General features: G+C 39.0%; 1 protein-coding gene across 1 annotated transcript in view; it reads right to left on the bottom strand.

Annotated features, from left to right (window-relative positions):
* The window catches only part of b4galt5 (UDP-Gal:betaGlcNAc beta 1,4- galactosyltransferase, polypeptide 5), a 55,697-nt gene extending 32,487 nt beyond the window's left edge, over positions 1 to 23,210 (bottom strand). Inside the window, exon 1 of the mRNA XM_017698234.2 lies at positions 22,681 to 23,210. Coding sequence (XP_017553723.1) covers positions 22,681 to 22,789 — 109 coding nt within the window. The 5' untranslated portion in view covers positions 22,790 to 23,210. The remainder of the gene's footprint in view (positions 1 to 22,680) is intronic.
* Between the last annotated feature and the right edge of the window lie 1,329 nt (positions 23,211 to 24,539).

The following is a 24,539-nucleotide window of genomic DNA, read 5'->3' as shown; positions in this document are numbered from 1 at the left end:
AACATAAATAACATTAAAATGGAACCAAACTGTTCTTCAAACTGTCTTACATGAACTATGTTTGCATTGATTTATTGCTCATTTATTTTAATTATATATGGTGATTTTACAAACAAAAACACACTTAATGGAAATACAAATGGATTTAAATGATAAGATGTTTGCACAGTACTGTACTTCATGCAATATAAACACTATTAAAGTGAGTACTTTATTTATTCAGTTCTGTTGAATATACTGTATGATACCTGTACATATTGAATTGAGAGGCTAACAATGAATGACACAGTACTATGCGTTGTACTGTTACACTCCTAAAAGACAAACAGATATATAGATAGTGGCAAAATACACTGGATGTTTTTTTTACAGACAAGACATGGCATACATGCACATGCATTCACTAACACCGCACACACTTCTGTACAACTCTTGATGGCTGAAAAGCAGATTTGTGACCCAAAGCCAAAGCAAGGGTCTTGTGACCATATCAAGCCCTGAGCAGCTCTTTCTGGTCATGACCAGGTCATATGATCCAGAGTGGGGCTGATGAAGGACCAGAGAACACAGAATCTACAGAAATGTGCACAAACCTTCTGGATAACAAGGAATGTAGTACAGAGCAATATGCACGTGTTCTGCATGCTCTGTATACTTTAGGCTATGCCAGAGAACATGGAAAAAAACACACATACATACACTAGGGCCACTGCTATCAATTATATAAGTAATAAACTAAAATAAGTGTTCTGATTCTGTTGAGACTTCCATGTAATTTTCTGTCAAATATCATACATTTTTCCTTTTTTTTCCTGACACTAAAAAATTTATAATTTATGAATGGAAATTTGTAATTAAATGATAAGTCTCAATTGTTAAAAAGGATGGACGTGACTGTAAAATAACAAATGCATAGGCTTTCAAATTTCCAATTTCAAAAGATTTCAAAATACTCTACTATAAAAAGGCACATCCAGATATCTTGGACAAAGACTAACAATACATGGCTAAAATACATTTAAATTAGGTTTTTCTGTTCCCTACTGTATCAGTGTGAGCAAATCCTTGCCATTTCATACAGAAGACGAAGTTTAATCAATGACGTTTCTTAATCAAGCTCCATTAAGTTTACTTTTGAGTATACAGGCCACATAAAGCCTGGCCATGTGTTTATCATGGGGCATCCACTGTGCTCACCCTATGCTCCTTATTATCACAAACACACCAGGTCACTGTATTCAGACATCACAGATCACTGAACACAAGCTCTTATCACACAAACACACCTACAGTACTATACAAAAGTCAGAGACTGCCCTTCATTTATTTAATTTAAAGTCAAAATGGCCACTAGTTACAAGTAATTCATTTTAAGAAGATATTTCTAAGGAGATTAGATATAACATAATCCACCTGCATAAGGAAGGAGAAAGTCACATAGGTGAAAAAACAGGAGTTTCTGAAACTGGAGTTAAAAAAATAGTAAAAGCTACAGAGAAAATGGAATTACAAACAACCACCTGGAAGACCTCGTAGACACCAAAACTGTCCTCACTAGATAAACAGCACTTAAAGAAGAGAGAGGAGAAAATCAAGCTGCTTCATTTATGAAAACATCCACAGGTGTTTCTGTCCATCCTTCCACTGTGAGAAGACAACTCAGTGCAGTGGGTCTGAAAGGATGTGAAGCTGTTCAAAAAGAACCTAACTGAGAAAAGGAGACAGAGATCAAACAAAGAAGCTGTACAATGGACTGGCCACCCCAGAGTCCAGGGGCATTTTGCACCAGTTGAAAGTAAATTGAAAAATAAAAAAAGGGTGGTCTCTGACTTCAAAATTTCAAGCAGTCAAAAATCAAGGGGCTTGCTTTTCAGCTTTAAAAATGAAAGGTGGAGTTTTATAAAAGACACTACAGAGTCAAGGCAATTGTTTTCTGAAAGTGGAGACATAATACAAATCAGCTGCACTAAGACACCATATTACTGGTCAAAACTTTTAATAAAACACACACTCACACAAACCCACATCCACTGCTCTCAGACTTCATTTATTACTGGATGGAAGCTCTCATTAGACATGCACTCACACAACATACGTCATCAGACACAGACGTGGAATGCAAATTATTACTTTTGTAGTGCGCATAAACCCCTTCATCATGATCAACACACATGACAGTATTATCATTACTGTAACGCATGGCCATGACTGTCTGTTGGAACAGCTAACAGCCTGCGGTCAGTCACTGTGCAGTCACTCACTGTTGGTATGCATCAATATGGAATTTCTGGACTGATTATCGTGGTCCATAAGGCTACCAATAAAAAATACTAAACTAAACACATTTTCTGTATACTCCACTGGTGTACTCCATTGCAAGTATACTGAACATAAGAGGACAAAACAAATTTTAAAAAATTTTTAGCAGTGACCTGATAAACATAATTCAGCTTTACTATTTGTCAACAAATAATATATCATCTACTAATACATCTGTGCAAACCCAAGATGCAGAGAAAGTGAAGAGTTAAGCTGGGCAATATGGCACAAATGTCATCTCATGATACTTCAAGACTTTTCCGCATAATTAATACACCCTCAGAACATCACAGAGCCTCCTTCAGCTTGAACCACACCTTGAATGCACACCTCATTGAAGGTTTCCTGGGGTCTGCATGATGGCTGGCATCATTTACATATAGGCAGAAATGTGAATTCATCTGACCAGTCATGAATAGTTAAATTTTTGTGCCTCTTCTTTCACTTTAACCAGGCAACGTTGTGAGCAGAAGTAAGCAAAGGCTTCATACCACTCTGCTTCATATGTTCATGGTATGCAGTTTCCTGTGGAGTGTTCTTTCAGAAATTGGTTGTAAAGGACCAATTCTTGCCTGGAAGCGAAGTGATTTTTATGAAACATGCCAGCAGTGCTTTTCCACCACAATTCTGATGAGAATTTCCTGGAGACTGGGATTTTTGCCACTGCAGGTAGACCTGTAAGACTGTACGCAATGCAATCATTCCTTTTTGCCAGTCATTTCCATCTGCTTTAAGACCCATTTTCTGCACATCGAACGAGACATTAACTGCACTGTACCACCTTTTTCAATCTATGAATACTGTTGGAAATCCCTGATATTTATAGCCCAGTCATCCTCATGCAACGCCATCTGCAGGAGCCTGAAGTTACTACCACGCAAGTGACTAATTTTGTAGTCTGGGGAGCATAGATTACCATGATAATAGCAATTATTGTCATATTGCGCTACCCTAAAATAGAGAAACATTTTAAAAACCTGGACTATTCCTTTAAAAATCGTGGAGAACTCCAGTTCTGGAGAGCCAGATTCCTGAACAGGTGATTGTCTTGCTACAAAACACCTGATTTAACTTAGCAGTTAATTACCAGTTTTTGCTGCCCTGTCAGAAGAGAAATTAGCTAATTGTGCTGGACTCTGGTCCTGAGTTCCCCATTCCAATTTAATGGACACACACATGCTCTAAATGGCCCAGCTCAATGCTCAACAAGGAAGCTATATTGCATTATAAAGTTCCACCCTTCAGTAAAAAGAGCCAGCTGTCTTATTACTAACATCTGGAACATTGGAACATTGTTGTGGAAAGATATACATGCAGAGTGGCCAGAACAACCTGAAAAACTATTTTATTTGCATTATTTAGTTATGCCTGCTTAATAGGTATAGTTCTCAGTTTAGGGTTTATAGGTTATCTCCCCATTCAGAGATAGGAAACAAGACTTGTATAACTTGAAATAAATGTCCAGGGACATTTGTCACAGAGTAGAGGACCTTTACACATATCTTTTGACAAAGTAAGTGATTTTTGCCCATATACAGACAATAATTAAAGGCCCAGTAATGTATATTATCCAGCAGGGACTCAGTTTTCTGGCCAGTTTCATGTAATTTGTTAGCTGGAGTGTTGGTGCTTGATGCAATGAGTGGATGAATGGATAAATAGAGTAGTAAACAAGGATATGGCTGAGAGTTATGCTTAATGTGTATACCCTCTTAATAATAAGGATGACTTAGAGAGATTTTGGTTGGTTATTTGAGTTACTGTTGCCTTTCTATCATCTCGAACCAGTCTGCCCATTCTCTTCTGACCTCTCACATCAACAAGGCATTTTCATCCACACAACTGCCGCTCACTGGATATTTTCTCTTTTTCGGACCATTCTCTGTAAACCCTAGAGATGGTTGTGCGTGAAAATCCCAGTAGATCAGCAGTTTCTGAAATACTCAGACCAGCCTGTCTGGCACCAACAACCACGCCACGTTCAAAGTCACTTAAATCACCTTTCGTCCCCATTCTGATGCTTGGTTTGCACTTCAGCAAGTTGTCTTGACCACCTCTACATGCCTAAATGCATTGAGTTGCGGCCATGTGATTGGCTGATTAACTATTTGTGTTAACAAGCAACTGAACATGTACCTAATAAAGTGGCATGTGAGTGTATATGCAAATGTGTGAGTGTAAAGAACCTTTTCAAAGTTTAAAGAACTACTACCCTATGTACAGGACAATGTTTTTACTTAAAATCTGTACCAAAATCCATTTGGGAACTTTAAAGGTCCCATGCCCTATATTATCTAAATTATTATTTCCCTGAGGTGCCAAAAACAACCATTATTGCTTGTTACATGACCGTTTCCCAGCCAGTCATAATTTATTGTTACATGCCCATCATTCAGGCTCTTACATCCCTTTAAAAAACTTTAAAGACTAAAGTTCTTACTGGCTGCCCTGTATTGAGCCACATTCAAAAAGCAGTGCAGGTTGAAACACTGAAATAACTTCAGCATGAATGGCAGCGCTAAACTGCTGTAGGCTGAATAGGCAGATGTATGTAAATGGTTTGCATGACACTGTAAAAAATGGACTGTATGGACTGGGAAACTTTAACAATGTTAACATACTCCAAGCTCATGCTCATTTATTTAGAAAAATTCAGTTTTCTGTGGATATTTCCATATATTCATGTCTGTGGTAAAATTAGACCTTAGGCCATTTTTTCACACAGGCCCCAGTGCTGTCTGTACTGCCATCTTTACAAACAGCTCCACTGAAAGGCTCCACTCTGACACATCCACTAAAATAAATAATTTCCCTGAGCACAGGCACAAAAGAGACCGATGATAATAAGCAGAGAGTAATGAATTTACTGCAGCCATTCCACACAGTTCCTCTCCGAACAACCACAGGAAGCCATTAAACACACCATCAATCATTCCAACCCAGAGAAAGAGAGAGGGAGAGAGGAACTGAATAATGTACAACGTGTAGAGTAAACTGCTCGTTTTATTGTCCTCAGTGCTTTAATTTAGCTACTAAGTTAATATGCTGCTTCCTCCAATTATCCTTATAAATGGTTACATGTATCTATTGTAACAACCATATTGTATCACAGCATGTCATACTGCATCACTGTATTTTGGCTTGCATGTTATCATGTGGCTACTGCATTAACTCTAGGCCATGGAAGAGCCATTTTGTCCTTTCAACAAAAATCAAACCATCCTGGGAGCCACAACATTTTATGTCCATTTTGCCATCTTGGCTGTATATATGTCTCTTTATGTGCTAATGTACTAGTATAAGCTAAAAATATAAACAAAAACGCAGACTTACTTTGCTCTTCTTTATGCTTTAGCTCAACTACAGCTGCAGAAAACAGTAGAAAATTCTTCCACAAGGCTAATGCTGCAACTGACTACAGCTCATAATTTTCGAACCTCCCACGAGGCAAAATAAAGAAAATGTTTCTTGAACACTGGGAATTCCTACCCAGAATGTTGGGATGGTGCTCTCAACTCCAAGTTCAGCATATGATGTGATACTAACATGGCTGCTCACTAGATCAACATAAATAACAACCACTCTTCTACTTTTCAAGAGTTTTGTTTTAGATGATCATCTACACTGACGATAAAGTCAGCAACATTTAAAATGACGTAATTTTTTTAAGGGTGTACTTCATTTGTAACCTTACAAAAATGAATGATATTTCTCTGTAAATCTAATCCAGGAGCAGCTCTAGTTTCTACAAGTATTGTTATAGGCAGATATGTACATAAAAATTATTGGATATCAATGCAGCATTGACCCAAACACCCAGGTCAGTGTGTCCCTATATAAAACATTGTTAGTCACCAATGTTATACAGTATCATTTATTACGTAGTGTTTCTGAGTTACCACACCAGCTCATGATGCCTACATCAAACACAAAGTGAAATCTAATAGACTTCCCTAGTCAGGACATTAAATGTCAACAAAATGTACATCCAGCCAAAGACCATATTGCTTTGCTCCTAATGGCTCCTAATACACTTCACAATTGAGTCTGAAGTACTGAGCATTAACTCCAAGCATGAAATTAAAGTCTGTGAAAATGCCCATTTATCAGTGAATATAGGAAGAGACTGCTACAGAAACAATGAATATCCATTTTTGTTGCTGTTAATAAGTCCAGTTTTATGGAAGATCAGCTTTACTGCTTCAGTATTAGAGCCTAAAACAGCTTACTGGGCACTGACCAGCAGGACAAAATAATGCTAGCCTGTACTCACTAAGAAAATAAGGTACAAAATCTTAGGGGTACATCTCAGTACCTTTAGTCAGGGAACATAATTGTCCACTGAATGTATATAATCCACTAAAATGATATTTTCTTGTTGTATTGACTCCACACACCCCATCTCGTCTACAGGCTTTTTATTTTATTGTTCTCTTTTAAAACATTAGGTCATTAAAATATACAAATTAAGTACGAAAGTTGCTAATATTGAATCAAAATCCTCTTTACAAACATCTCTTGACAAAATAAACGATTTTGGCCACATACTGGAATAAGATCCAGTCATGAGCTTCCCAAAGATTATTCAGCAAGGACCCAGTTATCTTACTGATTTCATGTTATCTGTGAAGTGGAGTGTTGTGTTTGCTGTACTGAGTGGACAAATGCAATGTTAACCCCAGACATGGCTGACTATCACAGCAATGGGACCAAAATTTGCTTGTGCTGCTAGCATGCTGCTCCATGTTTGTGTTTATGTGTACTGAGACAGTTCATAAGTCTGATCCCACTCTGTTGTTACTGGGTTTTCCCGAAATGCCTTTAGCTCTTCTCTCAATTACAGTCTGTACAGTGTAATCCTGGTAAAGCCTGTTAACCTGCGGCCCTTCAGTAACCCACTCAAACATGCACATACAGAACTGAAGCGTAACGAAGCTCCGCCTCTGCCAGACCACTTCCCAGAAGGCAGGCTTTGATGTCAAACAGCAGCGGAGGCAGATGGTGAAGCTTTACAGTAAATACTGTTACTCTGCTTCAGCTTCACTGGAAGTTCCTATTCTGTACATGATTGGTCATTATCTGGGCACATGGCCAAATCATTCCATAGCCCCTGCTGCAGAGAGAAAGCGAAAGAGACAGAGAAAGAGAGAGAGAGAGAGAGAGAGAGAGAGAGAGAGCGAGAGAGAGAGAGAGAAATGGCGAGAGAGGAGAAAGGCAGAGCAATAAAGAGAAATATAGAAGGTGACAAACAGACAGGAATAAACAGAGAGAGAGAGAGAGAGAGAGAGAGAGAGAGAGAGAGATGTCAGATGTGTCATTAAGTGACCAAAACTGCAAGTGTGACTATTGAGGTTTACACCAAATTAGTAGTTAAAAGCTTCCATTACTTGTAAAGCTGCTCTGGGGCAAAACTGACGACACCAAAATGAGTTGGCTGACTATACTTAAGGTAGAGGGGAACTGTGCAATTTATTTATTTTTATTTTTTTGCCAAGCCATTCTTTAAAAAGATTATAAGTTTAAGATACAAACTCATGATGTCCTCAGTCTGTTAGAATCTAACAAAGGTTACAGTCTTTCTTTTCAAACAATTGGGCTGTACAGTCTGACAGGAAGAGAGTAAAAGACAGAAAGCAAATACAAATGGAGAGAGAGATACAGCAGAAAGGAGAGAAGAGAAAGGCAGAAGGACAGAGAGTAACACAGAGGAAAAAAGAAAAAAAAAGAAAAAGAAGAGCAAAAGACAATAAACATGTAGAGTGAAAAAAGGAAGGGAGAGAAAGAAAAGGAAACAGAGAGAGAAAGAGAGTGGGGCAAAAAAATCTCCCTTTGAACAACTTCCCTTATCATTCTTTCTTCCTCCTTTCCTGAACATTCCTTCTCTCCTCATCCTCTCATCCATCATTACCTCGCTCCTTTCCCCTCCTCCGCTCTGCTCTGGAGCTGTTCTTCGTTTCTGCTCCTCCTCCTCCCTCTTTTGCAGAGGAGACTGCAGCGTGGGTGTGTTCATCAGGGTTACTCGCGGTCAGTTTGAGAGACTGTCACAATGACACTGTGCACATCACCTGACGGACACATGCACGGCTTTCTGCTCCCATTTCAGCCGTTCACATTTTATTACACCTTATTAGGGGTCTAAAAACTAAAAAATTTGACCCTTTAAGGCCAACACAAAAAAGTAGCTATTTAATTATATTTAATATTTCTTTATAAAGCTATTTAATGCCCTGCTCTTCTGTAATTGTAATATGATTTCTAAATGTTGTTGTTGCATTTGTTTAATATGTAAAGTACGACAAATTACCTTTCAGAATGAAAAAGCCCACGAAAAGGAATGCAAGTCGCACTATTTTCTAAGAATTTGGACTGAGTCCATAAAGACTGGAATATCTTTTCTGGCTTGAGGCTTGAAAGTTGCATGTAGTGCACCAGACTGCCAGTTGTGTTAGTTGTGGTTGTGGTGTCACAGTGCATGGGTGTTTGCTTGCTTTTGATTGGTCTAACTCATCTAAAGGGAGTACACCATCTCTGTGTTATTGAATCATTGCTAATAATGTAGACTACAATATAAACTGCATGCATATTTTGATATAAAACGATTAATCTTTCAGCCATAGTCGCACATTAGTTGTGCTGATCAATGCAAATGTTCCTCACCTTGAACTCCCCCGGACCCCTCCCAAATGGCAGCCCCTCCCACTAACAAGGTGCATCTTTTTCACAGTGATAAAAAAACACATTAGCAAACATAAAGCTCCTTTTCTACACGCTGAACTTGATAAAGTAATTCCACTGTTGCCTACAGGGATGTGCAAGTGACGTAACTCCACTGAGGCAGATTTAAAAGAGCAGCTATCTTTTCTTCTTCGCCTGTTGAATCCTTGTAGATAACAAAACATTCACTGATACATGCACAAATGAAATTACCTGGCTATTTTCAACTGAAAAACCCACAAAAGAGTGTGCTTTCATCATCTACATTTCACTTTTCCCTTATATATATTTTCTCTAGTAATATAGTGTCTTTGATTTTTGAAAAATTGATTTGAGACCTCACTTCATTTTGACATCCCTCAACAGATTATCTATAGATGCTCAATTCATTAGCAAACTATCTGTTAAAAGTCACTTGGTTTTGCCTTGCGATAAAGGGTAGAAATAGGATTTATGTCAAGGTTTAGGGTTAAATTAAGGAATATGTAATAGATAATTCGTAAAATATGAGGTAAATGCAAAATAAGCACCTACAGATTTACATTTACTGTAGGCTAGCCAAATGAAGTGTCATCGAAATTTGAGATTTCATGATGCCGAATCATTTGCTAACTGAATCTTGGTTAGAAATCTAATCCTTCACTGTTTATGTCAAGGTATGCTGTAAAAAGCCATTAATTCTTGATCCCATTCCCTTCATTAAAGACAAGTCAAACAAAGGACGTGCGGCATCATGACAACGCTATCAACAGAGCGTCTCCGTAACAACAAAGCCAAAACGTCTCGCCTGACTGGTCAGGTGACCGCTGTAATCAGCTGAGCTCCCCTCCATTCTTCCCATCTGTGCTGTGATTACCCACTGAAGAAGAAGTGCCAGCAGGAGAGGCCACTGTGGGGAGATCACAGGTAAATGATGTCACCCAGAAAGTGACGGCTATAGAGAACATTGCCTGGCAACAGAACGTCTACTGTCCTTGAAAAGACCCTGAGATGACGGCTCCCAGCTCAGCATGTGCTGTATCTCCGGAGTGATTCTGTGTGTTCAATAAAGATAAGTGCAGGGGTCCATGCTGAGCATTAATAAGGAGACTTTCCTTCTTAAAGCCATGACATACCAAACTGCCCCAAATGTAATCGACTGGAGTCTTGCTTATGTATTTTCTGACACTACATTATATTATAATTATATTAATAGTATTATATTAAAATATTAATAGAATAAACAGAAATTTCAAATCATATGTAAACTGCACATTTTGATTTTGGCTTTGTGTACTTGAATCTAAATAGGAAAGTACAGAGATGTATGAGCTATGGTTTCCATTCATTGTCCAAACATTCTTTAGCCCTAATTTACAGTTTGCAGTACTACATTTGTCAAGACTGTGGAAAGTATGTCCTTTCGATGAAAAATCAGCAGCTTTAAGAGCAAGACTCAATTGACTACCATTCAAGTGACTCCCATTCTTTACAATTTCAATGGCAAAACTTGAATCTTGCTCAGAAGGCTGTATTTGAACAGGCTGATATGACAGGCATAGCAGGATAAGGAAAATGTATCAACCTCTACCTGCAGAGGGAAATTTGTAGTCTCCTAGTGATAAACCTAATTTTACTCCTAGGAACAAGAATTATAAATAAGGATCCTTTACATTTATGAGAAGGAAATTTAGGTCACATTGTAAGATGGTAAAATTCACGAGATAGCAGTATTTCCAAAGAACTAGAGAACCTTTCCGTAAGACGTTACTGCTTGGCCACAATAAAATGATATTCTCTCAACCCTCTCTCTATCTTATCTGACACTGAAATGTTTTATGGCCAGAAAGACATGTAATATGTAATGAATAAACAGGCTGAATGCCACCTTGGAGCCCAGTAAAAGTTTAAAATGTAAAATTTTGTAAAATAAAAAACGAGCTGTTTTGCTTGCAATGTTTGAAGTGAACTGTCCGTAGGGCGCAATGGGTGAATTGTAAAAAAAAAGACCAAAGTTGGACACCCAGTTCCCTGAACATTTCGGTTTTCCCTAATCCAACAAACCTGATTCCATCCATCTGCAAACTAGGGTCACGCTAGGGCTTCACTACATCACCCATTAAGTATTGATACCACAGATGGCTGCAATATGCAAATGAACCTAACTACTCAAAACAGACGTTACTGTGTGCTGTGACCATCAAGAGTAACAAGTGTTCTGTGAAGGAATTAATGTAATCCACAGCAAATGTGAATGTTTTGGTCATGTTTTACCATGTTTTTGTCACAATGCTTATAGCAATTGCAATACATAGGGACGTTCTTCTCAGGGAAAGCCCAAAAATGTGCAGAACATCAGGTTCATGACATTCTGGAAACCACTTAACTAAAATCTGGCCGCCTCTTTACTCAGAGGAGCAATTCTTCCAAAAGCTTCACTGTGCATACACCCAGTCTCCTGTGGTGCCCGAGAACAGGTGCACTTTTGTAGATGTAGACGAGATGTCCTTGTATATTCTGGCAGTTGTGGCTACAGCGTCAATCACCATACCTTCGTACAGTGTCATATTACTCTTCCTTCTGCCTAATTCACTTAAAAGACAGGGTTTTAATTGGGTTTGCACAATGATGACAGGATCTACATGCACTGTTCAGACAAGAGGGAAAAGAGGAGTGGTCAGAAAGGAACCTCTGTTTGGGAGATTTATTCCCTACAGGGGGGCAAGTGAGTAAAAAATATGTTTATGTAAATAAATTCAGCTTATATAGAGGACACCACAATACCTGCTTCAACACATGCTGACACTGTGAGTGGTTAGCTGTGGAGTAGAAGAGGTGAAGTGCTTCAATTAAAATGCAAAATTAACTATCGCAATTGCAGATCTGTATATGCTGAGCCTCAAAAGTAGGGCTGAAAGATTTGAGGAAAATATCTAATTGTAATTTTTTGGGACTAACATTGTGACTGTAATTTAAATTGTGATTATGCTCTATAAATTAAGGTTCATGCCTGTTTGTTTTTTTTTTGGCAAAGATCAGAATATTAATCTATTTTCTACCTGATTTTGGACACTTAAATGTCAGCCAGCCAGCCACTAAGTTGTGGTTGTGATGTCACAACACATGGAGGTTGCCCCACTTAAAAATTAATACAGCATTTTTGATAATGTAGGCTATAGAATATGGCAGCTCCTGCAATTTGATAACTGCACTCTCTTCAATATATAAATGATTAATCTTTGAGCCTTACCTCAACGCTTCAATATCAATACTGTACTGGGAAAGAAAAAGTGGAATTATGCCTTTCACAAGCAAAAAGAAGAAGACAAAAGGTGGTAAGGAGGCCCTGTACTAAAAGCCATTGACAAACATCATTCTACTCTTTACCCTATCCATTGCTGATTGTGCACATCAAATACGACTGGCTAGCAATAAATGCTAAATCTCTTAATAAATCTCTTTTCTCGCTCCATTGTTGTAGTATGGGGTTACAAACATGGGACCTGTTTCAGACTTTACACCAAGATCACAAAAAGCATATTTTCCTCATCCATGCTCTCAGTATTAAAGATAATGCACTGTTGTTTCCTTTATCGACTTGACTATAACAAATGTGTTCTGGTTACCCCGAAATGGATTAGGAAACTTTTAAATCATGTGGCACATTAAAAAAAGGCTAAGAGGATTTCTGTTGCCAAAGGGAGTGGGTGACCGCCCCGATTGATTCTCAGCTGAATTCCATTGTTAATACGGTACTGTGCGTCACATGGCTGTCCTTGGACCTTAAACAGGAGGGTGAGGTTCGCAGGCTAAAAGCATCTACTTCAAGATAACTGCAAGAAAAGCTGTCACTGTACAACTCTCACTTCAATCGATCTGTAGGATGTCTGAGCCTGCTGGGACAGAGCAACAATCCATCATTAACATGATTCCATTTGAAAGCCTCTCGCACTTTGTAACAGGAGCTTTTCGTATTCGGCATGGCCGAGACAGTGTGCGCCAAGGAGAAAAGATATTCAAGGTCGATCACTTTAATTTACACAGCTGGTTGATTTGTCCTTAGAACAATGTGCTCTGATGTTGGTTCCACTGAGAAAAACTTGTTTTAGGATGCCAATAACAGCAGTTCCTCTAGACAGCAAATGAAGTGACAGGATGACATTACAGTAAGCTTTTCTCAGTCACAGTGGCTAGCCGATTGTTATTTACACCTGCTGTCCATTTCTTCATCTTCAGTAAACAAATGATGATGCAAATGACACACAGACCATAGGACTCTTACTTGCAAATGAGCATACAAATGAGGAAGCAAGAGTCTAGTGAAGCTGACTCTTCATCTCCTTATATGAATGGCCAAGAAAGCAGGCAAAGAAAGGACATCTGAGGAAGGGACAGAATGATAGGAACAGTATTATGTAAATAATAATTAGTAATCTTTATTTTTACAGCCGCTATCACTGTTGTTAAAAAATCTCAAAGTTCTTTACACAGGAAGAGAATTGAAAGGTTGGAAAGGTAAAATATAGTGGACTAATTGAAGGGATAGAGAAGGGAAGCAGAGCCAGGTGGACAGGACAGATCGATGCCCAGCAGGGTGAGCTCATACTGAGGGACAGCTATTCTGTAAGGACCCTGAAACAGATCTCCATTAAGACTGACTAATGTAACAGCTGACTGAGAGTATCAGCTGATAGTAAATTATGCGGATGTATCAGTACTGGATAAGCATCTGTATACATTTTATAAAAATAAAAATAATAAAAAATGTTTATATAAACATGCATGGATTAGCATCAGTATCAGCCAAGGCTGAATCACTTGTTGTTTTTATATACAGAATTCACAATTTGAGTGCAATCTTTAAATTGCAAGAGCTGCTATTTTAATAATATCTATAATGTTGTCTAAACTAGCTCTAGTTGGGGACATTTAATAATGGAGAGCTTTTTTCCAGCAGCAGTGGCAGTCCAAGCCAACAGTATATATATATATCACACAAAACCCTATCATGGATAAAACAATGCATTCGTGTAGACACTATCTAAAACTACTGGAGCCTGTTTGACTTTCTGAACAGATACAATTATATCAGTTCGTATTACCAACTTTTGTAGTTTTTAGCTTCTTAAAATCAGTACTGATATCAATCACATTCACTGGGCTGTAGTCTCTAAAATGCACTCATCTGCCATTAGTAATGCACATGAGAATTCAGCAAGAATATACAAACATTTACAGCCACTTATAGGCAGGGCTTGAGATAAGGTGGCTGTAAAGCCGGTTTCTATTTTGCTGCATTTGTGGCTGTGCATCTGAACTGCAAGATTAAGCTACTGTGCGCTCCAGTGAAGTGGCCCTAACATACAGCAAAACCGTGTGATTTAGTGGCAAATCTTAAATGCAATTGTCCAGTCTTTATTCGTAGGACGTCTGTGCCAACAGTTGCTCAAATCATTGTTTTTCACCACAGACTCTGTGGTCTACACACTTCTGAGAACAGTGGAAAGAAACCACTAGCACAAAGATCATCAAGCTGTAGGTTGGTTGCTGTCAGTGGGAAAATGTGACACATGTTGCCACCTACAACCATGTATATGTCTGTCAGTGTGGCCCAATGAGTGTGTAGGGGTGTGATTATGTGCGCAATATGCATAGGGTTTTATATGCACGCTTCAGGAAACTCCAAGAAGCAGTGTCCTCATGAGAGAGGTAAAAAATCAGCTTTTATCACCAAAGAAAGGTTTTCTCATGACAACAGCCACAATTTTACACAGAAACTGTAAAAATCCTACTATTATTACTAAGAGGAACTGAGCACCTGCAGCATACTGAATTAACTGCCCACTGGCTTCTATTAAAGCCTTGTTTTGTTCCACCATGTTTTCTTTTCTTCTACTAAGGGAAATCATTGTCTGTGCTAATTGACTGAATGCTACAAATGCAGCTGTTAGAGATTAGGCTGTGTTCCTTTTAAGTGTTGTGGCCTATACATATTAAACAGTACTGAATTAACAAACATATACTGACAGAAACCTTACATACACACTTACAAAGATGGTTCTTTAAGGGTTCTTTACTAAAGAAAATGGTTCTACATAGCACCATGAGCATTCAAAGAACCCTTTGCATTATTAAAGGGTTCTTTGCATTGTGTAAGGGGTCTTCAGACAGATGGAGAATGTGCTGTAATAACCTTTTTGAAAAGGTTCCTATACAGCATTAAAAAGTGTTGTTTTATTGAAACAAGTCTGGCGTGGTGGTACTCTCAATAACTATTTTCTTTACTAAAGAAGTATGTAGTACCAGATTGTGCCTGTGTCTTAACAGCCTATTGATTAAAAGCAGTTCATTTTTCAGAAGACATTTCTGAGGAGACTCCACACAAGATAATCCACTCACATAAGGAAGAGGAAAGTTAAAGGAAAAGTGATAGAACAAGAGTTTCCAAAACTAGAGAAAATGAAACAAAGAAGCTGCTGGTATTCTCAGAACTATTGACAGACCACCAACATCACTGAATGTGCTTGAGATTCCTTGGATTGTGGGAAGCAGGAAATGCAAAACTGCTAAGACAGAACTTTGGAGGTGTTTCTTATGATTTCTTTGAGAAACTGGAAGTGAGTCTCTTGAAAAGAATGGATGCTGGGTCAAATAAAGGATGGTTTCTGACTCTGATTGTACTGTATATATTAGCAGTGTAATTACATGATACAAAAAAAATGTAATGTTTCAATTTTCTTTTACACAAAAAAAAGCTGAGTTTTGATCTTACACCCCTGCAACAAGCTCATATGCTAGATATAATGCAATGCACTACAATATGCTGCAACACTATTCATTACACTATAATACATTGTACTCTTTCATCCCTAAAATATTTCTAGTATTTTCACTGATACACTCTATACTGTTACTATGTAAAGGTGTACATAGTTCCTCGTTCGCATTTGTGTATTTCAGTGTACTTTTTCAAATTATTGTGATTAACGTCAAAATAATGTCATTAAATTGTGCTGATAATTTAAGATTTCATGATTGTGTGAAGCCCTAAATCAACTTGTAAAGAATCATAGTGGAATCAAGCTGTTAAGAGATCAGACATTTACAACCTCTAGTAGAAACAGTTGCCCTTTGGAACTGCTTAACCTTCAGACTAAAGTGACTGCCTTGAATGCTGAGTCAAAGAAACGGGACAATTTATTACAAATTAATAATTAATTAGGCACTTGTCATGTATGACTATGTTTGTTCTTCTAAGCCTCAAAAGCTTCCCAGAAAGGAGCAAAAAGATAGAGAAGGTGGAAGATATACAGCAAGCCTTCATAAGCACGAAAGTAATCAAGTTCACGCTGACTTCCTTATAGCAGCTGGGAAGCCAGACAACAATCAGCGGAGAGAAGAAACACAAGAGTGACAGTCCATGTGTTATGTGTTCAAATGTTTATCATCAGCAGGGCGATGCAGCAGATCTGAGCTCTCTCTCTCTGGCCCTTGCTCTCTCAAATGGCAAACAAAATGCTCAGGGGATACAGGGAAGCACCTGGGTTCTCCTCAGATCTGACTCTATGTACAAAGGCCATTTGCTCTAGTAAGCCCCAAAAGGACTCCCCCACAGCTCCCTAACTCCCAGCTGTGCATGTGTGAGTATATGCTAATGGTTTTCCTCATCTCCTGACACTGTCTCTTGTGATATGGTTAATATCTCTTGGGTCATAGCGAATGGTAGCTGGGATATGTGTGCGTGTGTCTATGGGATATGAGCATGTGCCGTCTATTTTCTTCGGATATTATTGCCTAAAGGGCACACTATACTTCACAAATGACATAACCCCTTCAGTTCCTATGACTGTACTTCCTTACTTATTGGTCCAAATGAATTACTCCAATGGAAGTGCCAGCCTACTCCCTCATTCCCACTGGAATTGTAATGTAAACCCACTCAAGCCCACTCAAAGGCACCTTCCGTCCTGCTGCTCAGGAGCGACCATTTATAATTAATACACTGGTTCTACTGGTCCTTGTATGGAGTTTTAGAGATGCCTTTCTGGTGCATCAAAGCATAGCGGTTGCCAACAAGGGTGGGGGTGGGAGGGCAGGAGGGAGATTCCAGGAGAATGGGTTCCAAGAAGACCTCATTTCATTAATTAGTGAGCAAATAGACAGTAAAAAAGAATAAGGTGTGACTGAGGTTCCTTATGTTAATATACCATTTTCAGTGTAGTACAGCATTCAAGACTACACAAGTGTAATATCTGAGACTTTAGAATTACATAGTGGTCCAATTAGACTGATTTCTTAGCAGCATAGAAACACAAAATGAAAGATGTGCTTTAAAATGCCCCAAGCTAATGCGCTAGCCACAAGCTAACATGTTAGCCCTGAGCTTACACACTAGCCACGATACTATGACACAAAAAAATATGAAACAATTCAGTACATAATACCCTATATGTCTAATCTCTATGAGCACTGTCCAAGAGCTGATGGTTTTGTGTCTTGCTTTCTGACCCCCAGCTGGCAATCTTCTAAGAGTAACAATCAACAATAGTCAAAATCCACATTACAAATGAAGAGCAATGCAAGCACAGTGAAAAAAAGAGAGATTTCCTGATTCATATGTACATCATTTCCAAATGAATAAAACATACAACTTCATTCTGTCATCCGGCTGTGTTGGTGTCATTTATTTTGTTCATGTACGAATGGTGTACACCTTTGAATCAAGTCAAGTCAATGCATCGCTTTTTTTGTGGACTGTATTTCTCAGCTGCAATGCATTGATTGCCACCCTGTAAAGAAAACTAGATAGAAGAATATGAGAGACAAAGGCTCGAGAAGCCTTTTTCATCTTCAGTTTATTACCATTTATAGCATCTCCTCTGTTGCTTCTTTTACCCTCTTTCATTTTATAAGTCAAAGAAATGCAGAAAAGTATTTAAAAAGATGGCCTGTGTGTGCACATGTACTTCACCTACTAGTCATGTTCTCTGCCAACCAGATGTAGCTGAAAGCCTGACTCTGTGAATGTATTCATCAGTGAACAATGACACCTCTTAACTCAGCAGTGCAGTGCAGCTTTCGGCTTCTGTCTACTCTTAGCCTCACGCTTGTAAGCAAACTGACTAGTGCTCCAGACTGCGGACTGTGAACAAGCTAGAGATGCATGATATGGTATAAATATCACAATACTTTTTACTTACTTCATTTTTTTCATAATCACAATAGATATTACAATAGTTTTTTTTTTTTTTTTTTTGGGGGGGGGGGTCAGTTAAGCTGGAAAAGACGCAATGAACCACTATACATAAATAAATATATATATATTTGAATATATCCATCCATCCATCCATTTTCTAAGCCGCTTCTCCGTCAGGGTCACGGGGGGGTGCTGGAGCCTATCCCAGCAGTCTTCGGGCGGAAGACAGGATACACCCTGGACAGGTCGTATTTCAATACAACATTGGCCAAATGTTTTGCCAAAAGAATGCAGTTAATGTATTAATCAGAGGTTTTAACGCACTGGAAGGTATTAGCTCCATTTCAGAATCATTTATGTACATTTTGGACTCCTTTTCTGTCCAAAGAAAAATGGTCATGGCTCTACCCTGGAAGTGCCCTGCTACTACTGTCTTGCAGCAGCAGTTTCTGATGCTACAGTTTTTCACTTCAAAGCCACAAAGTCTATTGACTGGTTACTGCAGTTCACTCTCCCTCACCACAAAATACTTTGTGTTGCATTTGCAGAAGCAAAGTAGGGCAAAACACACATATGTTTTACCATTAACTAGCACCTGAATTACTAACATTTCGATTTTATCCTCATGCATCAAAGATCATCAGGATAGAGAACAAACCATCAGAACATGTGTGTGAACTAATTTCTGATTCAATGAGAGACTCAAAGACAGACAGAGAGATACAATCTTAAAAAAGGATGAATTTTCAAAGGTCCCTCAGTAAAGAAAAAAATGTTCTATAAAGAACCTTGAACACTCAAAGAACCCTTTGCATGATTAAAGGGTCCTTTGCATTATGAAAGGGTTCTCCAGATTGATAGAGAATGTGCTGTAGATGGTTCCATTCTTCTATTGTTACAAGCTTGACATCACAACAATAGAGGAACACTTTTGGATGCTATACAGGACCTCTTTCAAAAACGTTGTATACAGAACCATCTCTGAAGAACCCTTTCATGATACAAAGAACCCTTTAATCATACAAATGGTTCTTTTAGTGACTGTAGTTCTTTACAGAACTATTTTCTTTACTAAAGAACCTTTAAAAAACATATTTTTAGGAGTGTACACCGTATGTTCATGTGATGAAGCTCCATCCAACACCTTTGGGACGAGTTGGAGTGTCCAGAACTGACCATCCAACATCAGTACCTGACCTCACTAATGCTCCTGTGGCTGAATGCAATCAAATCCTCACAGCATGTTCCAATATTTTGTGTAAAACCTTCGTAGAAGAGTAAAGCATTATTCGTAGAATAAGAAGCAAATAGGACGGACTAGTAGATGTGTACAAACCTTTAGACTGTTTGAGAACCTCTGTGTGCCAGAAAGTTCACTGTGAGGTCTGCAATGACAAAGCTGAGGGCAGACACAGTAGAATCTACTTAACCTTCTTTGGAGCACCATGTGAGGATTTTAAAGCTGAGCTCTAGTGTAAACGATCTGTCAAACATTGTCCCGCTGCACTGGTGCCGCCTCATACCAAAGGTTCTGTAATTTATTACCAGAACTGTCATGCCAATGTAGGCTTGGTCTTTTAAAGTGTCTAAGAACCCTGTGTCTAAGTTGAGGAAGTAGTCAAACCAACGGAAGAAACTGAGGAAGCTGGTCATACAATCTGAGGAAATTTTTTTTCCTGTTTAAATGAACATCTCAGCCTCATTCAGAAGCCTCTGTCAATGTGCATGTGCTACCTTCAGGGCAGAAACACTGACTCCACTATTAAGCTATTAACAGCAGATAATAAAAAAAACTCCTCAAGTAAAAAAATACAACAAAAACAATTGCAGCAATAAAGATAAATGACCTTTGAAAAGCGACTGAAGGCGAAGACAAAACAACAAAGATAGAAATAAAGGTTCTGTGCAGGTACATTTGTATTTAAATGTACCCTGAAAGGTACAACCGTGTATTTAAGGTCCAGCTGTGCACCTTAAATTAGTTTTTCTGAAAAGCACATGTTTGTACATTTTCATAACCTAATGTTTTAAGTCAGAATAAAATAAAAAGCCTGGAGATGAGACGGGGAGTGTGGAGTCAATACAGCTTAGAAAACATTGTTTCAGTGGATTATGGTACAACTATGTTCTCTGACTAAAGGTACTGAGATGTACCCACCACAGTGACAAGCGGGGCACTCCCCAAGTGACAGCTTACTAACTTTATTTCTGAGAGTGTACAGTGTGACACATTGTGAAAATATGACACATATGAGATCAGAAAATTAGTATACTAGCTTCTTGGTAGGCCACATACTTTTTCTTATGATGCTGAGCATGGGTTGGCACTCGGCTCTGTCCAAAACAGCCCTGTTTTTCCATCATAGAAAAACACTACATGTGCAGAAAGGGCACTGTAAACTTGCTTCCAGTATATTTTCTAATAAAAGAGAAAGGCAGTGGGCAATGTGTCCATATTTTATTGCTATAGTGATAGTCTTACATTCATAATGTCTTTTCTGAGCATAGGGTGGATATGATCAACCTCATATTTTATTTCAAAGCGAGAAAGTAATGAAGGTGCTGTGTAGGCACATTTTCAGTCATCAAGGTACAAACAATTTAAACGCACTTCAATGGTACAACATTGGTTTCAAGGTCCAGTCGCCAGGAGACAAGACGGAGTGGAGTCAATACAACTTAGAAAACATAATTTCACTGGATCATGGAACAATTATGTTCCCTGACTAAAGGTACTGATATGTTCCCTTGAGGGAACCACCCCAGTGACAGTTTCATACCTTTATTTCTGCAGTAAACTTTGAATAAATATCTTTTCTTTTTTAAACTTTGTATCAGGGTTCACTAGCAATCCCAAAGTTTTATTACACACTTCTATAACCTTAGAATAGCTCAACCAGTTTGCACTGAAGTCCCTGTAGATATTGAATAATATGTATGTAATAAGCCTGGGATGTTGAGGCGTTAATTCAGTTAAATAGCAAGCTTTTTGTTGGTTTCAACTCTGGAAACCTCAGAAAAATTAAATATTGTAATACATATCGAGCATTGTGAAAATGTCTATGAGTATCGTGATATTATTTTTTTGTATTATCATCCCACTCCTAGTTTAAGGAATATATAACACATATAACATCTATTTGAACATTCTGAAACACTGTAGAAAAGCCAGAAAGACATTCTTTGTGTTTCTTTTAAGCTTCATGTATTTGTTCTTAAATTTTAGCCTTCCATCACTTTGTACACATTCTACATCGGTAATGTATTGCTGTAACATTTGACCTTGCCCCTTGAATTAAAAAAGGACAGCACCATGTGGAGTTACATGCTAATCAATGACCACCACTGAAGCGATAAGCGTACCATCAAAATCAGAAACCATAATCAATAAAAAAAAACAGGCATCAATTTCCTCTGCATTTGTAACAGCTGTTAAAGCCATTTACGATGCTGAACCTCATTTAAGTCCAACAGTAGAATAGCAAGGATGCTGCTTGTGATGATGCACATGTCCAAACGTTTGGAGACACCTACTCATCCAGTGGTTCCTAATGGTATTAATAGGGAGTCTGTAGCAGTTTTCCTGGATATGTTTGGCCAGCCTCTGCTCTTCTAGGAAGGCTTTAGACTAGATGTTGGAACATTAGGCTCATGTGGGGCTTCTTCTGAGCGTCCCATTATATGGCCAGTGCTTCTACATGGAGATACAAGCTGAACACCAGCGGGTGTCTGGATATGTTTGACCTGGATATGTTTGGACACACCGTGTAGAAATGACAGTAATTGGCCTAAAAGAGCCCCCTAACATTTTCAGCTGCTGGTAATACCACCTAGACCTCAGCAAGATGAGGCAGATGGGGCTGAATCGAATGGAAATGAACGAAGCCCCACAGCAAAAAAGCAGCACCGCCACAACACGATTCGTCTCCACAACTGTCCTTTACAAGCTTCATATGTCAGTGGGCTCTTCTGTCATGCAGCCTACTCAGCCTAAAAGATGGTTCTTTAAAGCTTCTCCGCTAAAGGAAATTTAGAACCATTAGCTCTACATACAACCACGCTTAAAAACGTTCTATATTGAACCACATACAACACATTCTACATCTCACGTTCTCCATTAAATATGGAAATTACTCTACATAGAACTCATGGTAATAAACAGAACCGCTGTCTCTACTAAAGAACCCCATCTTTTCAAGTAACCTACCTATCTAAAAACGGCCTCAGCTTCCCATTCCCCAGCTTCTTGATCGAATTTTCCCGTTCCACCTTAAATGGTACAGCAGTCGACGTTACCTCCGGCGCCAGAATGTCGCTGCCGCACCATTTAAGGTGGAACGGGTAAATTAAAAGCTGGGCAATGGGAAGTCGACTTCAACCTCGTCCTCCTCAGCTCACCGTCAGCCACCAAAGAGACAGAAAAACAAGAGCTGCCCGAGCCGATGAAAGAGGTGAAGGGGTGAAGGACTCACCTATTCCAGGAGCTGAGTAGATGAAGTAAAGCGCAGAGGTGGACAGGGAGAAGAGGAACAGCAGCCCGAGAAATGACCTTCTCCGAAATCTCATATGCGGCGGCATCATCCCACGGGGCTGAACGACAGGAGAAACCCCCACCGAAGGAACGAGACGAGGCAGAGTCTCCTTCTGCTGGCAGTCGAGACGCAGGCGGCGAGAAAAATCTCCTTTTTTCGATCACCTTTGACGGTGAAAACGTTGAAGACTGACGACAAGCGTAAAAAGTCGCGACAAACGTTCAATTCGAATCCTGGAACAGAAGAAGAAGAAGGGCCGCGCGCGAAGGCAAAGAATGTGGCCGAACAGGCGGGAAGCGCGAGCTGGTTTTAAGTTGTCACTCGCTTAATTTTTTTTGTAATATAAATCAAATTTGGATTTTTAAGTTGAATAGAAAACAACGGAATTTTCAACGGCTGTAACCGTCGATGTCCGTTCTTAACTCATCTTCGTCACTTAGTTACATACAGCACGCCCTCCTTTCCCTTCAGCCGTGATGAATGGAAGTGCAGGTTAGCCTACGCTAGTGTATGAGCAGCGTGGTTTAATTTTTTCTCCACCCGCATTCGGATAGAACCCGCCTACTGGGATAGGATTGGCTGATAGAATCTTGTCAATCTTAATCTCGTGCTGTGATTGGCTATCATGACACGCTTTGGCTCAAACCGAATACGGGTGCGGAGGGCGGGGATGCGGGTGCGGAAAAAAACAGACCTGTATAAACCACAGGGTTCTTGTAAGGGAGTGTGTACAAATTACCACCAGTTTTAAGATTTGTAATTGACGATGCTCATCTTGAAAATATTGTGTTTTGTTTTATCATAGAAAGCATGCTGGTTCCTGGTGGTGTTGTCACTAATGTGTATATTGTTCTGATCGGTTAATATCACGGTGTGAATGACTCTAATGGCTTAACAAGTGCTGGACAGATTCCAAATGCATTTGATTTCCCATGAGAAAACCCTGGTTTCCGGTAAGGCACCTTTAGATCTCATTAGGAAACCCATTGGAAGGCAAAATCATGAGGTTACGATCCTACTAGTTTTAGGTTCGAGTGAAGGAACATACCTGAAACTCCTCCAATCTAACATCCTGTAACATCCTGTGAATGGTTCTTCAAGGATTCTTTAATAAAGACAGCCATGAACACTCAAAGAACTACTTGCTTGATTAAATGGTTCTTTGCATGGCGAAATAGTTCTTCAGAAAATGTGTTGTGTATGAATCTATATTGAACCTTTTTGAAAATGGTTCTATGTAGCACCAAAAAAGGTTCTTCTACTGTTACAAGCATGGCATGCTGCAATAGCAGAGCCCTTTTTGTGCTAAACAGAATCATAAAGAACACACTCTCCATCAATCTGAAGAACCAGTTCACCATGAAGAGAACAGTTTAATCATGCAATGGGATCTACAAGTGTTTATGATTCTATATAGAACCCTTGAAGAACCATCTTTTTAAAGAGTGTATGTTATAGTTACCATCATTTTTGGTCTTTAGTATTAAAATGGCATAATTTAGGTGAAGAATACATGCTGACTTGTTTGGGATTTGAAGACTGGGATTTGGGATTTGACTCGAGACTTGAATCGAGACAAGACTTAAGACCTGACTCGGGACTCAAGAATGTCAAGATTTGAGACTTGCTGGTTGCTTGTATTCTTACAGAAAAAAATGAGCAGCACTAAGCATTACAGGAGGAACGATTATGTAAGACTGCATAACGTTGATGTTCGATAGGAAAATAAAACTGTGCTAATCTCTATCGGCTAAACAAGATCCTAAGTCAAACTCACACCTATGATGAAATAATGAAGC

Source organism: Pygocentrus nattereri, chromosome 9, assembly GCF_015220715.1.
Source record: "Pygocentrus nattereri isolate fPygNat1 chromosome 9, fPygNat1.pri, whole genome shotgun sequence".
NCBI classification, from domain to species: domain Eukaryota; kingdom Metazoa; phylum Chordata; class Actinopteri; order Characiformes; family Serrasalmidae; genus Pygocentrus; species Pygocentrus nattereri.
The sequence above is the reverse complement of the archived record's forward strand: the minus strand, read 5'-3'. Positions and strand labels throughout refer to the sequence as shown.